We start from the raw sequence: 16,701 nt of genomic DNA on the forward strand, positions 1-16,701 counted from the left end.
CCTGCCCCGGAAGTCCCGGGTCAAAGCAAGAACTTGGCTCTGACAGGGTAAACAGAGGCAGACGCTGCGTTCTTGGGGCGGAGGGCGAGAAGGGCCGTTGCCTCCCGTGAGCTGCCTGGGTTGGCCGCCGCCGCCGCCGCCGCCGGACCCCCCTTGCCGCCATCATGGGGAAGTCGTTCGCCAACTTCATGTGCAAGAAGGACTTCCATCCCGCCTCCAAATCCAATATCAAAAAGGTGAGTTGTCGCCGCTTTCTCCGGAGGAAAAACCAGCGTCGTCGTCTCTTTTTCTTTACCCACCCACGCCACCGAGAGGCGGCCCGGTTCAGGCCGGCGGCCCGTGTGTGGTGGAGCTTTTAGTCGAGGAAAATAAAAAGGCCTTTCAAAGTTCTTCACAAATGACGCCGCCGCCGCCCTTTTCCTCTCTGAAGAAATGGGGGGGACCTTGGCACACCAAGCCCGCCCCCCTTAAACTCCAAGGCCGCCGCCCCCAGATGTGTAGGATATTGGCCACGCTGGCTGGTAGGAGTTGTAGTCCAACACAACTTCCTTATTTATTTTATTACATTTATAATCTTTAACAAAGATTAAAAAATAGATTAAAAGGACTGAACGTTAAAAATCAATATACAAAATTTAAAAACAAAAACAGCTAACATTTAAAACAATTTTTAAACACTCAGTCGGGCCAAAGCTCGTTTTGGAGCCAGTTAAAACTCAACATATGCCTGAGAGAAAAGGAAAGTCTTAACCTAGCGCCGAAAAGATAAGTGTTGGCACCAGGCGGGCCTCATTGGGGCGATCGTTCCATAATTGGGGGCCCACCACAGAAAAGGCCCTCTCCCTTGTTGCCGTCCTCCGAGCTTCCCTTGGAGTAGGCACCTGGAGGAGGACATTAGGTGTTGAGTGTAGTGTACGAGTAGGTTCATGTTGGAAGAGGTGTTCCATCCAGTATCTTCAAGGCACCAGGTGGGGAAAGGCTGCTTGCGGAGTAATTCCAGGAGATCCCTTCTGTTCTCTAGCCTCAGCTGTCCTGGATTTATGGCCACTGATCCTCCACTCCCTCCAATATAACTATATGTGGAGGGGGGTAAGATCTATTTTTAACCATTCTGGCAATTAATGGTTTAAAGTTGCAATCCTATGCAAGTTTAGGCAGAAAAGTCCTACAGCTCCCAGCATCCCTCCAGCTGGGCATGCTGGGAATTGTAGGACGTTTTGTCTATCAAAACATGCATAGAATTGTTCTCTTAAAAACTGTATTTTCTGCCATTGTCTTATGTTGTTTTGCAATCCTATCCTATCTCTGTCTACTCAAAAGTGTATTGACGCTCTTAGATTACTCACAAAGTAGTATATTGAATTAAATAGTGCTTACTTCCACATTAGTGATTTTGGGATAGAAACAAGCAAGTGAAAAGCAGAATGGAAGAATTAATGATAGATGTATTGGGGAGGAAAAACAAAGTTATATGTTGAGTGTGCTCCCAGACACTCAATACTTCAAATGCTCAAAGGATTTATTTTTCATAGCAAATACATGAAGTAAGTGTGGATAGTATGTCCACATCCTTTGTATTGTTATTATTATTTATTTATTTATATAGCACCATCAATGTACATGGTGCTGTACAGAGTAAAACAGTAAATAGCAAGACCCTACCGCAAAGGCTTACATTCTAATAAAATCATAATAAAACAATAAGGAGGGGAAGAGAATGCACCATACAGGCACAGGGTAGGGTAAAACTAGCAGTATAAAGTCAGAACAAAATCAAGTTTTAAAAGCTTTAGGAAAAAGAAAAGTTTTTAGCTGAGCTTTAAAAGCTGCGATTGAACTTGTAGTTCTCAAATGTTCTGGAAGAGCGTTCCAGGCGTAAGGGGCAGCAGAAGAAAATGTACGAAGCCGAGCAAGGGAAGTAGAGACCCTTGGGCAGGTGAGAAACATGGCATCAGAGGAGCGAAGAGCACGAGCGGGGCAATAGTGTGAGATGAGAGAGGAGAGATAGGAAGGAGCTAGACAGTGAAAAGCTTTGTAGGTCAACAGGAGAAGTTTATATTGGATTCTGAAGTGAATTGGAAGCCAATGAAGAGATTTCAGCAGTGGAGTAACATGGTCAGAGCGGCGAGCCAAGAAGATGATCTTAGCAGCAGAGTGGTGAACAGAAACCAACGGACTGGTGTGAGAAGAAGGAAGGCCAGTGAGAAGAAGGTTGCAGTAGTCCAACGGAGAAATAACCAATGCATGAACAAGAGGGTGTGCCTCTGTGATTGTCTCAAGCCCTTCCCCAATTTACATGCACATTTGTTTGAAGATATATAAGTGTCATGCACCATCCACATGTGTTTCTGGTAAATATAGTGGCGAAAGGGTAAAATCCTGGGCCAAGATCTAAACAACTGCATGACTGGTTGTACATGCTAAAGGGGGCTTTGGGCTTGTGTTTCTTAAATAGCAACCAATCATGCAATATGTTATTCTTACTTCCAAGAGCAGATTCTAGTATAGCATGGAAGTCTCTGTTTATTGCCCTGTCCTTGAGCTCAAAGTACCTGTTTGGAACTGACCATGGTGTACAACACATTTGACAAAGTGTGATGATGAGCCAGCCCGGTAAATTTAACCCAAGTAACACCTTGAGAGATATACACCCCCACCCCTTTAGAAGACTCTATTATACTTTGTTCCATTTTCACAATTACTAAAGTTGTTCCACCAAGACCCAGGGGTGGAGAACCTGTGGTCTTCCAATTGTTGTTGGACTACCACTACCATCATTCATGCCATTCCTGAACACTGACTATGCTGGCTGCGGCTGATCAGAATTGGAGTCCCATCTAGAGGGGTCTGCTTTCATAAGCCATTCTTGAAAAGATTTTGGCATCCTGAGTACTTTGGGATCACCTGCAGACTTGGTTTTGTCATTCTTTAACTCTAACTCAAGGTTATTTATGAATGTTAAATAGCACCAATCTTATATAGATTCTTGAGGGCTCTAATTGTTTTTGTTTTTGCTTCCTCATACTGCCAAAACTCTTATTTCTTTTATTAACCATAACAAGCTCTATCCTCTTATCTCATGAGGAACTTTCTCAAAAGATTTTTGAAAAACCCAAATTGTACACAGTTATTCGCCCTCTTAAATATGCTAACTGTTTAGTAAGACAAAACATTATTTTGTGCAAACAATGGCAATATCAAGGTGGGTTCTAGGTTTACAGTGCAATTCTCTGCATGTCTACTCAGAAGTAAGTACCATTGAGTTCAAATAAATGGGCATAGGATTGCAACTTTAACCATTTTAACCTGGATCATCCTTTCCACTAATTTATTTGGGTCTGTAATTACATGGTTTCCCTTTCCATTTTTTAAAAATAGTGTTATATTGCTTACCTCCCAATCCACTAATAAGAAGGCTGACTTTAGAGTTAAGACATACTTTATTTAGAAGTTCAGTATTTCATCTTTGAATCCTTCAAGAATTCTGATTAATACTTTCTACCATTTGCAAAGAAACTTACTTTTTAGTTTGTGAATCTTAAAAAAATAATCTTTTGTCATCTCAATTTGGCATAGTTACTTAGATGTCCTACCCCCCCCCCCCAAAAAAAAACCCCAACAACAACCATGCAGCATACAGTGGGAGGTTGGGCTAGGGGAAGTTTAATGTGTGGTTATCATCCCAATTCTAAACATATTTACTTGGAAATTAGTCTTGCTGAAGTAAATGGGACTGCTAAGTTAGTGTGGTGGTAAACTATTTCTAGAAAAAGTAGAATTATTTGTTTTGCGTCCTGGTGGTGGAATTCAATGTCAGAATATTGTCGCAAACCATGTAACTGATTATGCATAGGTTAGCAGCTGTACATTATTTATTTGGGTTACAGAATTTCAGTACAGTGGAATTCCATAAGGTGGATATAATAGGAATTTAGATAAGAAATATTACTGAAATGACATTTGTTCCAACCTAGGTATGGATGGCAGAACAGAAAATATCTTATGACAAAAAGAAACAAGAAGAGTTAATGCAGCAATACGTTAAAGAGCAGGAATGTTACGATAACAGGTGAGAGGGGACACTTCACCTTACATTTTGCTTGATAAAACTAATGCCTAGTTTCTTTCTTAATTAAAAAAAATCAGATATAAGCTACTAAATTTCGGACATCTCCATTAGTTACTTTTCTTCATCATACATATTGATTTTGTTTTTATGTTGTTTAATGAAGTCATTGTGATATTTTAACTGTTGTAAGGTGCTGTGAGTAATATGTTCACGTTGGAAGGGTTAGAATGTAAATCTTGTAAATAGATAATATTGGTCTCTTCTTGAGAATCTCAAGCTTTCCTTAAAAATTAATATGTTTTGTAATCCTGTAGGCACTACCCATAGTCTGTGAAAATAAGAGTGGTTTAGACAGAGCTTTACATGAACAGAATGAGTCTGCACTTCTCTTAATAGCTCCTTTCCTCTCTTCTTAAGGTTCTAGCCTAAGACCATACGACTGTCAAAACACTATCAAAACCAAATAGAGATTAAGAAGTTAATTTTTTATGTGAAGAATATGCTCAGTTTTTCTGGTGGAATAGACATGAACCTGTCAAGTGAAAATATTATAATACAGCTGGCGAGTGTAGGAATACTTTTAGTACTAAAAATGTAATTCTAGTTTATTCTTGTCATGTTTATTTTAAAATGCCTTTAGTATTGATACATGTTTCTTATATTTCTTGTAATATCCTATATAGATTGCTTATGGGTGATGAACGTGTAAAGAATGGTCTAAATTTCATGTATGAGGCCCCACCTGGAGCAAAGAAAGGTAATTTTTATTCTTTAGTAGTGCATGTGATATTTATTGTCATGCAGGGGCGGTTGCTCTTCCTCTTCAGCATTTGAACCTCCTTGTTCACCTGCCCTCCTTTTGGCCCAGAAAACAGTGGTGGTGAGGAGCTTTAGATGCCTACGTGCTCATTGGCGCTCTGCCTGTGAGGCAAGGAAATATTAGCAAATGATGAGAAAGTGGATGAGGAGCAATAGCAGCTGGTGACAACGGCAGTGAGAAGGTAGACTTACTGAGGGCCATTTTGGACGGCCATTCCCAAGGGTCCTCCAAAACCTGGAGCTGGCCAAGTGTCCAAAACTGTTGACACTTGCTGTTGTGAATATGACACTAGTAAAAGTCTCTAGAACCATTTTGTATTATTTGCAACAAACCTCCCCAACTAGTAAGATTGCTGTCAGTCCACAGACAACTCACACTTGCCTGACATGAGGACATTGGTCACCATTAGCTGTTATATGCAACCAAAGAATCACTAGTACTTCTAAACTGCCAGAGACATATAGCTAGGAGAAGTGGTAGAACACATATTTTGTATGCAGAAGGCCCAAATTCAGTTCCTGGCATTTCAAGGTAAAGCTAGGAAAGTCTCCTGTCTGAAATCCTGCAGAGTCGCTGCCTATCAGTGTAGACAGTATAGAGCTAGATGGACCAATGGTCTGACTTGTTCAGCGGAGCTTCCTGTGTTTCTTATCTAATATGTAACACTATAGCATGGTTCTGTGGCCCTACAGATATTGTTGAACATCAACTTCTGTTAGCCTCAGCCAACATGGCCAATGGTCAAGGATGAGGGGAGCTGTGGGCTAACGCAGATTCCTCACCTCTGCTCTAAGGGATAGTTGGGTGAGCTGTTATGAACTACAGGCTGTTCATAAAAGGAGAGCTTCATGGTACAGCAGCTTGTTTTTTCCAGGAGCAGCATCGAATTGCTCTTCTTACAAGTTGCTGTAAAATAGCCTTGAAGATTTCCTGTAAGGACAGAAAATATACATACAAGTTTATGACAGTGCTATTCTCTTGACACTATATAGTTCTTATACACATAACTAAGATGTGGTGGACCATAGGCCATTCTATTACTTCTAGAATTCAAAGCAAACATTTGGAATTAATATTGGGCAGTCTATTCAATGGGTCATACTGCAGGGACTGTATGTGTGGAAAGGCTTCTGCCTCTTATGTTAGGACAGGATGCATTTGGGCTACCTTATGGGGTTCAATTATTTATTTATTTATTTATTTATTACATTTTTATACCACCCAATAGCCGAAGCTCTCTGAGCGGTTCACAAAAATTATGGCAAAAAGATTAATAAGGTGCTGTGCAGGAAGTGGGGGGGGGGAAGCTCTCTCTTTCCAGAGTAGCATAATGGATCTTGTCAAGTGTAGCTACAAGGTACAGCTGTTTAGGCCAGTTCCTAGTGTGAGGGCAAAGGGGAAAAATGTCCCTTCCTGATCAAGCTGGGACCTTTGCATAGTGGCTCATAGAATCAGGCTATTGAATCATTATTTTTGGTCCTGCATTGTATATTCAGAGTTTGAATACTATGCAAATATTCTTACAGCACAGTTCTCTGCAGGTATACTCAGAAGTTAGTCCTACTAAGTTCAATGAGACTTACTCTGAAGTAAATATACATAGGAATGCTGAATTAGTTTTGAATCTAGAAATTGTACTTTACGTTTTACATGATTACAAATAATACATATTTCTAATAAGTTAAATACTTACTCAATTTTAGTTGATGAGAGTTCTGTGAAATAAGATTTTTGTTAACAGATGTACAGTATATCAAATAATCTGTTTTTCTGCAATGCTGATACCTATAGCATGTCTTATCTAATTTTCTGTCTTACTTTTTTCCTCCTGCCATTCTATGATGTTAATCAAACAAGAGAACAAAGAGGTAATTTTGAAATTTAATTATCTTTTGCTTATATTTATTAGACATATATTTCAAACTAGATTTTGTTTCAACATTTTGTTTTTATCTTTTTTTTTAGCAAGAAGGAGAAACTGAGTACAAATTTGAATGGCAGAAAGTAGCTCCACGTGAAAAGTAAGAATTATTCTTTTATTATTTGTATAACGTTATTTTCTTAGCAAGAAGTTTTTCTTAGTTTCTGGTATTGGCCTGAATTCTAGGTTGATGTATTGTGTGAACCCAGCTGTACTTACAAACCATGACTTGTTAACCATGGACAGCCCAGAAAGAGAACCCATGATTTGTTTTTGGGTTGTGAATGCTGGGTTGTTTAAACCATTGCTTATTCTTTACTTGTGAATCCAAAACTGTGGGTTGTTTATGGGTTGTTTCACCAGGCTACAGAGACAGCAGGCAAGAATTGCTACAAAAACATCCAGCTGCCCTACATGTCAATACTACAGCAAAGGCATTTGGGATATAGGGAGAGTGGGCAAGAGAAACAAACCAACAGACTGTGATTGAGAAAACAAACACAGACTGGGTTTGCATGACATAACAATCATTTGTTATGCAAACTCGGACCAATTCCCACAGAATGACTTGTGTGTGGGCAACAAGGGCTTGGTTTAGGGGTTGTTGTACCCACAATGGGTTGGCTTATCATCTGAACTCAACACTGTCAACCCATTGTGGGTTGCGGGCATCGGCAAGCTGCTTGGGAAGGGGTTTCTGCTGCTCTTGCCAAGCAGTTTTGCCCATGATGCAGTGACAGTACTTCCACCGGTGCCCAAGCAGCACTTTGGAGGGCCTGTCACTCATTCAGCAATCTTTTTTTAAAAAAATTGCCTTGACATTTGCGCAAAATGAGCCTGAAAATTTTATTTTATTTTTTCAGCCCCAGCAATGTGCGCAAATGTCTTTTTTTTTTTGGATTCATTTGAGGAATTTTTGCTCAGTTTTAATGCAAGTGGGAGCTCTGAAAATGGGGTGGATCCTAGATCACCCTTAAAACCACTTGAGGGAGACTCTGGGAGTGGTGGAATAGGAGGGGGGTAAGTTCCACACTTCAAAGCTTGGGGATGAGGTTGCTAAGGATGCAATCTGATCCTCTTTCCTTAATTTGACAGCTGTCAGTGTGCAAAAATTACCCATTGATGGGTTGGGGAAATGGAACCAGATCACACCCTTAGCACAGGTGTCCTCAAGTTGTGAAATATGGAACTTACCCTTGAGGGTCCCCCTTCCATTACACCCTTCCTCAAATCTCTCCCAAATTGTTTTAAGGGTGATTTAGGGGCCACCCCAATTTCGGAGTTTCCATAGGTAGTAAAAGATGAGCTCCAAAAATTAAGTGGACCCTACTTAGATCACCTTTAAAGCAACTGGGGGACACTCAGGAAGGGGGAACCCCTAAGGGTAAATCCCACACTATAAAACTTAAGGGTAACTTTGCTAAGGGGCCTTCCCCACCACCACCTGTCAGTTCTCAAAGGCTGTCAAACTAGCATTCAGCCCTATCTTGTTAATTACTTTGTATGTTTCCTAGTACAGTTTGTTCCCTCTGACAGCTGAAACATACAAAGCAATAGACAAGACAAGGTTATATAGTTTGACAGCTATAATTGTGCACCTCCACAATTGCAAAAAAAGACTAAACTTTTTTTAAACAAAAATTACAAAGACATTTGTGCATGTTCCTGGGCCCCCCAAAAATTAATTAAACAATTTTTTTGGCAAATGTCAGGGCACAATTAAAAATAAATCTCTGAATGCACTGGACCTGCATTCAGAGCAGGGAGGGGGACTTGGCAGCAGATAAGGTGGGTTCTCTCTTTTATGCCTTAGTATCAAATACAATGTTATGCAAATATAAATGTATATCTTCTTGTTCTGTTGCATTTCACAGATATGCTAAGGATGACATGAACATTAGAGATCAGCCATTTGGCATCCAGGCAAGTTTTGTGTATTCTTTCCACCTACCCCGCTCCTGTTTTAAGTGAATTTCAAATGTTCAAGATATTTTAGTTTACTTTTAATGTGCAATCATCTCATTGGACAGAAGTGGATAGAAACATATTTAATGTAACATTACGTCAATTTTGGTAATTTTTCAGGTGCGGAATGTGAGATGCATTAAATGTCACAAGTGGGGCCATGTAAACACAGACCGAGAATGCCCTCTGTTTGGTCTTTCTGGAATTAATGCAAGCTCAGTTTCCAATGATGGCTCAGGTAAGCACTTAAGGTGTATTTTAATCAGATTGTCAAATGATACTTTGAAATCTTTTCTGAAACCTAAGTGGACAATTTGTTTATTTATTTATTTATTTATTTATTTATTGCATTTCTATACCACCCAATAGCCGAAGCTCTCTGGGCGGTTTACAAAAGCTTGGCAGCAGTTTAATTATGAAAGTTTAGTTCAGGCTGGTCAACCTGTGCCCCTCCAGATGTTTTGGCCTACAGCTCTTATGATTCCTCACCATTGGCTATGCTGGCTAGGCCTGATGAAAGCTGGATGCCCAAACATCTGGAGGACCATAAGTTTCTGGACTTCAGTACATTATATTTGGTCACTTCAAGCTTATATTTGGTCACTTCAAATCACTTGACAGCGCAACTTTGGATAAAATGTTGCCTTTGCATGGGAAATAGTTTTGAATAAGTATTTTATTATTTATTTTATTAAAACATTTGTATCTCACCCTTTATCACTGGGATCTCAGGGCGGCATACAGATAAAATCAAAAGAATGTAAAAGAATAAATATACACAGCTAAAAATGTATTAAGTATACATGTTTACTCAAAAGTAAACCCAAATGAGTTCAATGGGACTTACTCTCAGGTAAGTGTGCATAAGACTGCAGCCTAAAGCACACCTCCAGTTTTAATTCAGAAAAACATGGTGCCCCAGATGTCAAAGTTAGGAAAACACTGATTTAAATCAAATGAACCATAACGTAAAATAAATTGCAATAACAGTGGGATAAAATGCTGATGAAATGCTAATTTATTGGCTCTTCAAGTCTCTCTAATTTTGGAATGCAATGCTTTCCACCCAGGTTCCTGTCTCTTCAGACTGCGGCCTCCATTCTTTTGGAAGATTAGTGACACAGCCCTGCTATTTTACAGCTATATCTATGTGAACATTATGTTTATTGGAAGGCTGAATAAGTTGTTTGGCTACATTCAGATGCTTACCATGCTTAAGTTCAGTATGCATTACAACTGGACTATTTCGAACATACTGCATAAACACTCACTGAACATTGGGGCTTCCTTAGTAGTGTCAGTCACCTATTAAATAGAAGTAGATAGCTAGTGCAGTGTGAATTTCCTGTCTAGATAGGGATGGAGTCTTTGTTTCTTCTAGTTTACAGTTTCAAACTCCTTAACTACCTGGTGTTCATGTATTAGAATCAACAGACACTAACCTGAACTAAATATTTTATAATAGGGTGACCATATGAAAAGGAGGACAGGGCTCCTGTATCTTTAACAGTTGTATTGAAAAGGGAATTTCAGCAGGTGTCATTTGTATATATGGAGAACCTGCTGAAATTCCCTCTTCATCACCACTGTTAAAGCTGCAGGAGCTATACTAGAGTGACCAGATTTAAAAGAGGGCAGGGCACCTGCAGCTTTAACTGTTGTGATGAAGAGGAAATTTCACCAGGTTCCCCATATATACAAATGACACCTGCTGAAACTCCCTTTTCAATACAACTGTTAAAGATACAGGAGCTCTGTCCTCCTTTTCATATGTTTTTTCACCCTATTTTATAAAACATTATCAGACCATGTGTGCGTGTATGACTTCAGTCTCCTTTGGGAAGAATGTATTTTTACTAGAACCTCTATGGTCCACTAATGTTTTTAACTTTTGTAAACTGCCCAGAGAGCTTCGGCAATGGGGCGGTATATAAATTTAATAAATAAATAAATAAATAATGTGCTTTTACATTTACAAATAAGAGTGCAGACTCAGAATTTCTAACAAATTCTACTTACTCTGTGTAAAGTGATTCTTTGTATGAACTCTTGCTTAAGGACAGAAAATGTGCTTTGCTGGATTAGACAAACGTCCATCTAAACCAGCATTTTTTGCAAGAATCTGAAGAGTTGCTGAGTAATCTGCTAGAAATTGGCTAAGGGGTCATGGCTCTATCTTCTGCCCATTCTTCAAATTGCTCATTACACCTCCAGCAATTTACAGATCACTTTCATATTTTTGACAATCTCTAGAACCCCCACCCCAGTTAAAATTCTGGTGTCAAATTTTGGGGTTTAGATTTGGGATTTCTAGAGGCCTCTGTTCATCCTCAGAAGTGGGCAGAGGGTAGATCTCTAGATGTTTGGGACATCAATTCTCAGAAGCCCTGTCCAGTATGATCAATGGTCAGGGATGCTGGAAGTTGAAGTCCAAACATCTGGAGCTCTATTTTCTGCCCACTCCTGCCCTAGTACATAGGCTACCTTAATAGTTCTCCTCTGTAGGAGAATTATTATAATTTGTAATTTCTTTACTGTGCAATTAAGAAGCGTTAAATAATTTAGGAATCCATTGTGGCAGACCTTTTATAAATACACATTCTCTGCAGAAAGCTCAACTGGCTTGAAGGTGTGTTCTCAGAGAAGAGTTTTTACTGTTCTGTACTTTTGGACAATGACTTTTTTTAACTTTTGATGGTCATTGTAGAATGAACCATAAGGATAGACACAATCCATCTCTTTTCATACTTGCATATGTAACTAGTTCAGCTTAGGGTACAATAGATCCTTTTCCTGCCAGCTCAATTGTCCTGAATATCCTACAATACACCCAAGCATTATTTCTAGTATGCCTGCACATTCTGTATGCAAATCAAGCAGCTTTGCCCCCCTGGGCCCTGGCATGTAGACTACATCCGTAACTCTCCTTCAGTAACAGGTGGGCCTTTCAAGGTGATGAAGGCACAGCAGAGAAGTGGTGTCTCATAGGTTGAATACCAGCAACCAAATGAAAATGGGGTAACAAGTAACTTGGTGCAGATTTTAAACTACATGTATCTCCGCTCATTTACTTCATCAAGACGTATGTGCTTAACCATTGCAGGATTGCAGCCAAAAGTCTTATATAGAGGCTTCCAAGTCTCTTTTACGAAGGGAAATGTTCCATGTGTCCCAAGGAGTTACCCAACCATTGTGTATCAGAACATTTCTCTGTTCACAGTAGGAACTTGTTCCTTGCATGGAGCAATATGCACATTACAGCTGGATCACAGTCCATGTTTGTATCTCCATTTAGATATTTTCTGTTGATCTCACTGGTGATACTTCAAATGGAATAGTTTCCGGTTGATTGTACCCATACAGATTAAAGGCCCTGTCTGGGGCTAATGAGTACTTTGTTATTTGAGAATGATTGTCTTCCCCCCCCTTTTTTTTTTTACAATACAAAATGCACAACTCTATATTGTAGCAAAGAGGAAAGAACAAGAGCTCTGTCTGGGTGGGTTTCATTTCCCCCCTTTGTATACAGACTGTAGTGCTAATCCAGTTGGTGATTCAAACTTAAAAAATATATAATCTTTCTGCTTTCAAAAGTCTCCTATTGAATAATATATCTCACTGGTGAATGGAGATTATTTTTGCAATAAGGCAATTTCACTGGATGTGGTTATCATGGGATAATCACACCCCTGGGGTACAGCCTTGTCAGTAATCTCCCAGGAGTGTAATTATTTCATGACAACTGCACCCCCCTGGTGTTGCATTTATTTCCATTATGAAATCTTAGTTTGACATATAAAGTAACTTACTTTGATCACTGGAAGCTACATGGTAGTGTTAGAATGTTCCAGCTGCGAGGTTTACCGAGACCAGCTATAAGCTTTACTGCGTTCTTTACAAAGTTAAATTAGGCAATCAAAATGCTTCTTTGGGCTAAGCTGGTTTTAGATTTTTTTTAACTGATCTTAACTTTCCAGGTTCATAATCAAGAGAAGGTAAAATTTATATGCAAATCTATATCAGTTGAGCTGGATTGGCATTGGTGTTTTACTATGGTGTAGTCAATTGCAACCAAGAGATTCTTCATTTTAAAACAATCCTTTGCCTTCTAATTAACTACCAGCATCTGGCAATTATTTATACCATTGATGAACTATGACAGAAGTGCTGGAGGGGCACAGTTAGTTCATATTCTTCTAAAGGCCAAATTGGTCAGTGCGGAAAACTTGTGGCTATCACCCAAAATGGCTGCCCTGCCTCTAGTTCTTTCTTCTCTCTTCTCTCTCTGAAACAATAGAAATCTCCCCATATTATAACCCAACAGTGTTCCAACATTGATTGCTGATGACTTGGAACAGGAGCAGGGAAATGCAGAACTTCATGATGTGATGAGGTCAAGTTTAGTTAAATATCTATTGCTTAGTTTTTGTGCCATTGAAGATAGCTGCAAACTTAGAATTTACTGTCATATCTACTTTGGCCCTCAATCAGGGCTGTTTCATGACTACACTTCAGTCTTAAATATCCTGTCTTGCTTTCAGATGTAAATCCTTTTAATTGTAGTGTAGCTTGCTTCCAAGGAAATGTGCTTAGGAGTGCAGTTGGGAACAACTTCAAAATGTAATCAAGGCAATACAATTAGGGCAGGTTTTCCCATCTAATCCGATGGGTGTGCATTTTTGTGCTGTTCCTAGTGGACACAAAACATATTATTGACCCCAAAATATTTTGCCTCATGCATGAATTGGATTGAATTTCATACTTGTTAGATGCTTTGATATGTATTAATGTGTAATTAAATCCTGTGAAGTGGCACTAAGAAAAACTGAAGAGTGAACTTCTATTTATCGTTTCCAACGTAACCTAATTTGATATTAATAGTGTACATACACTCTATAGTTTCTGCATGAGCAAAACATCAGATGTATAAAAGTAATGGTCATAAGAATGGCAAGTCCGTATCTTCAACAATTCACTTTCCAAGTGCATCCATTTCCCCCAGTGGTGTTTTTACTCTTTATGTTTTGCTTAGAATATATAGATTTGAGGGAGAGCAAATGTTAATTTTAGTCTTTACCCCCTACAATATCATTAATTGTAGGAATGGCTAAAGCAATCTGGGGAATATGTGGTAGGAAGTAATCACAATAATAATAGTGACCCACTACTTATTTATTAGGGGCATAATCTACAAAAGGTATTTACTGTGCTGCACTAACCCCCCTTCCCTCCCATGGACCAGAGCAGGTAAATCCAGCCATAAATGGGGTTAGGAGACAACATGGCCCAGGTGTCCTGCAGCAGACCTAGCCTTGTTGTGTGTGGTTGGAGAAGCTGTAAGACCTCCCAGCTTGAGGCCCTCCAAATGCTTTAGCCTACAGCTTCCATCAGCATAGCTAATGATGAGAGATCCTGGGAACTGAAGGCAAAACATCTGGAGGACAGCAAATTGCCCACCCCTGACCGAGACTTATGGCTCCTCGCTGGATGCTGCAGTAGTTGCTGTCACCAGACACAGTGGTGTTGCCAGTCGATGCGTAGCAACACGCACACTGTTTCCCAGCTCAGAACCTCTTTGTTGCATTTTTACATGTATTCCGTTCATATAGATTCAAACACCAACACCCTCACGCACACCACCATCTAAGCGATCAGTTATTTGTTGGCATCAACTGTAAGATGAGAGGGGTATAAAGAAAGTTTTGCACATACTTGCTTGAAGGGTAGTCTTATTAATAAGTATGTACACTACTTTTTTTACAATATTGGTCCCAACATAATGGCCAACAAGCACATATTTTTATCAACGTTTATCACAGCACAAGTCAGGCTCACCATTGTGTATTTTAATCCCCTTTTTGAATGTCTAAATTAGACTGAATTTACACCATAACATACCAGGAAAATTATTTCAGTTGTTACTTGATACATTTTAAAACACCATGAGCAATATTCCTAACCCTGTAAAATGGAAAAAAAATAAGTAATTGTTCACAGTACTGCACTCAAGTTGCTTCACTAACTGAATATGGAAACGTAGGGCCTGATCCAGAACTCTGCTGTGAAAGGCTGAAAGACAACATTGCAATGTTGCCTTCACAGTACAGAGTACAGGTTGAAATGTTTCACAATGTTAGCTTACCTGTAAGATAGCCGGTCTCCTGTGGATATTTTTCTTTTTTACTCCCCATGGCTTCACACTCTCCAAGTTCTATACAGGCCCATTGAATTAACCCACAAAGAGGACTCCTAAAACATATGCAGACTGAAGTTTTATATTGCTATTTGTGTTACAAGAACAGCCGTGGACAGCTGTGTCTTGTTCAGAAAAAAATGTGACATGTGGTATCTGTAGCAGTAGTGAGAAAATTGTAGCTGTCATTTCAAGGAGATTTGGGTTTAGAATATATTGACAAGAGTTTTCAAGGAAAGTTTGAGGGGGTGTTCTGGAACTGTATTCTATTAATCTTTTTGCTAATAAAATCCATATTATGTTACTAAAAAATAGTGATGCAGAATAGTGATGCAGAAAATACCTTGGAGAGTTGCAACCAATCACAGTAAACAATACTGGGCTAGATGGATGAATAATAGTCTGGTTGTGTAGGGCAGCTTCCTGTTAACTTATTCTTCCCTTCTGGTGGTTTTTTAGATATGCCTTTTCTAACAGTAACTACCATACTTTGGGATGCCTTGTCCATGGAACTTGCAGGTATTAAGATATAGATAGATAAAATGTCCCTTAATCTCTGGGTAATCGAGACCTGGCCTTAGACATGGTTTCCTTGGAAGAACATCACAAAGTCATTTCCTCATATCCCTCTGCACCAACCACTGCAGCTTCCCAGGCACTCCTTGCTTCTACTGCTAGAACATCTTCTCTCCAGTTCTTAGAGCGTTCTAGACCATGACTGGGTTCAGACGAGCCACGGCACCTGTAGGTGCCAAATTCCATATCCAACTCCCATTCAGGGTTTGTCGTGTCATACAAACCTGTTGAGTATGGGTTATGTGAGGGTTAAACAATCCTCACACTATCCCTAAAACAGACCATTGGTTATGTGAAGATTGTTTAACCTTCACATAACCCACGCTTGTTGGTTTCGCACAACACAACAACCCTCAAGCAGGAGTTGCATATTCCAAATGGTGGCCACATGCAGCCTGTACATGCCACATCATCACCATAGATTAAATAAATTGCATGTTGTGCAAGCAGCCCCTGTGACAGCTTTGAACCCAACCAGCAATGTATTTATTTATCCAGTGCTTCCCCTTTGAAATTGCTGTCCTGTGCAACTACTAAGGTTTTTGCTGTAGTAAGGCCTTGGGTTAGACTTTAGGAGTCACTTAAAACCTATGGCTTGGTCTATACTACGACACTGCAGAGGTACAGAGAATGTAATATTAGGCATAGATTTCAGCTTCCCCCCAAAATCTCACCTTTCTCTTTCTCTTCATGAAAGTAAGTTTCTAGGCCTAGAAGATGATGCTTGAAAGTGTGTGAGCAGTGCCTCCTAAAATCTCTGAAGCCAGGGAGGTACTGGAATGAAGATTTACAATGATGGGAGGCTGGAGGGGAGGCGTCAGTGTCCTTGTGCCTCCCATGACTAGCAGAATAAATTATATAAAATGAGAGGAATGATGTGAAGTTGCTCAGCATGCTGGTTTTGCCCTTGTCACAGAATTCAGGTTTTTGGTTATATATAATTTGGATTGCCTGGGTGCTGAACTTTAATTTTTAAAATGGAGGGAAATCTTTGCATGCAGCCCTTCTTAAAAATACCACCATGATTGTGATAGTTGGTTCCTTCCCTGGATCCTGGTTGGTCAGTTGTACTTCTTGTTGTTGTTGTTTTATATCTATACCACCCAATATCCAAAGCTCTCTGGGTAGTTCACAAGAATTACAAACATAATATTAAA

General features: G+C 39.6%; 1 protein-coding gene across 1 annotated transcript in view; it reads left to right on the plus strand.

Annotated features, from left to right (window-relative positions):
* Positions 1 to 16: 16 nt before the first annotated feature.
* CIR1 (corepressor interacting with RBPJ, CIR1) overlaps positions 17 to 16,701 on the plus strand; it is a 28,609-nt gene continuing 11,924 nt past the window's right edge. Inside the window, exons 1-7 of the mRNA XM_063116370.1 lie at positions 17 to 236; positions 3,975 to 4,069; positions 4,753 to 4,826; positions 6,747 to 6,757; positions 6,855 to 6,910; positions 8,685 to 8,733; positions 8,896 to 9,013. Coding sequence (XP_062972440.1) covers positions 165 to 236; positions 3,975 to 4,069; positions 4,753 to 4,826; positions 6,747 to 6,757; positions 6,855 to 6,910; positions 8,685 to 8,733; positions 8,896 to 9,013 — 475 coding nt within the window. The 5' untranslated portion in view covers positions 17 to 164. The remainder of the gene's footprint in view (positions 237 to 3,974; positions 4,070 to 4,752; positions 4,827 to 6,746; positions 6,758 to 6,854; positions 6,911 to 8,684; positions 8,734 to 8,895; positions 9,014 to 16,701) is intronic.

The sequence above is a fragment of the Elgaria multicarinata genome, chromosome 2 (genome assembly GCF_023053635.1).
Source record: "Elgaria multicarinata webbii isolate HBS135686 ecotype San Diego chromosome 2, rElgMul1.1.pri, whole genome shotgun sequence".
Lineage (NCBI taxonomy): Eukaryota > Metazoa > Chordata > Lepidosauria > Squamata > Anguidae > Elgaria > Elgaria multicarinata.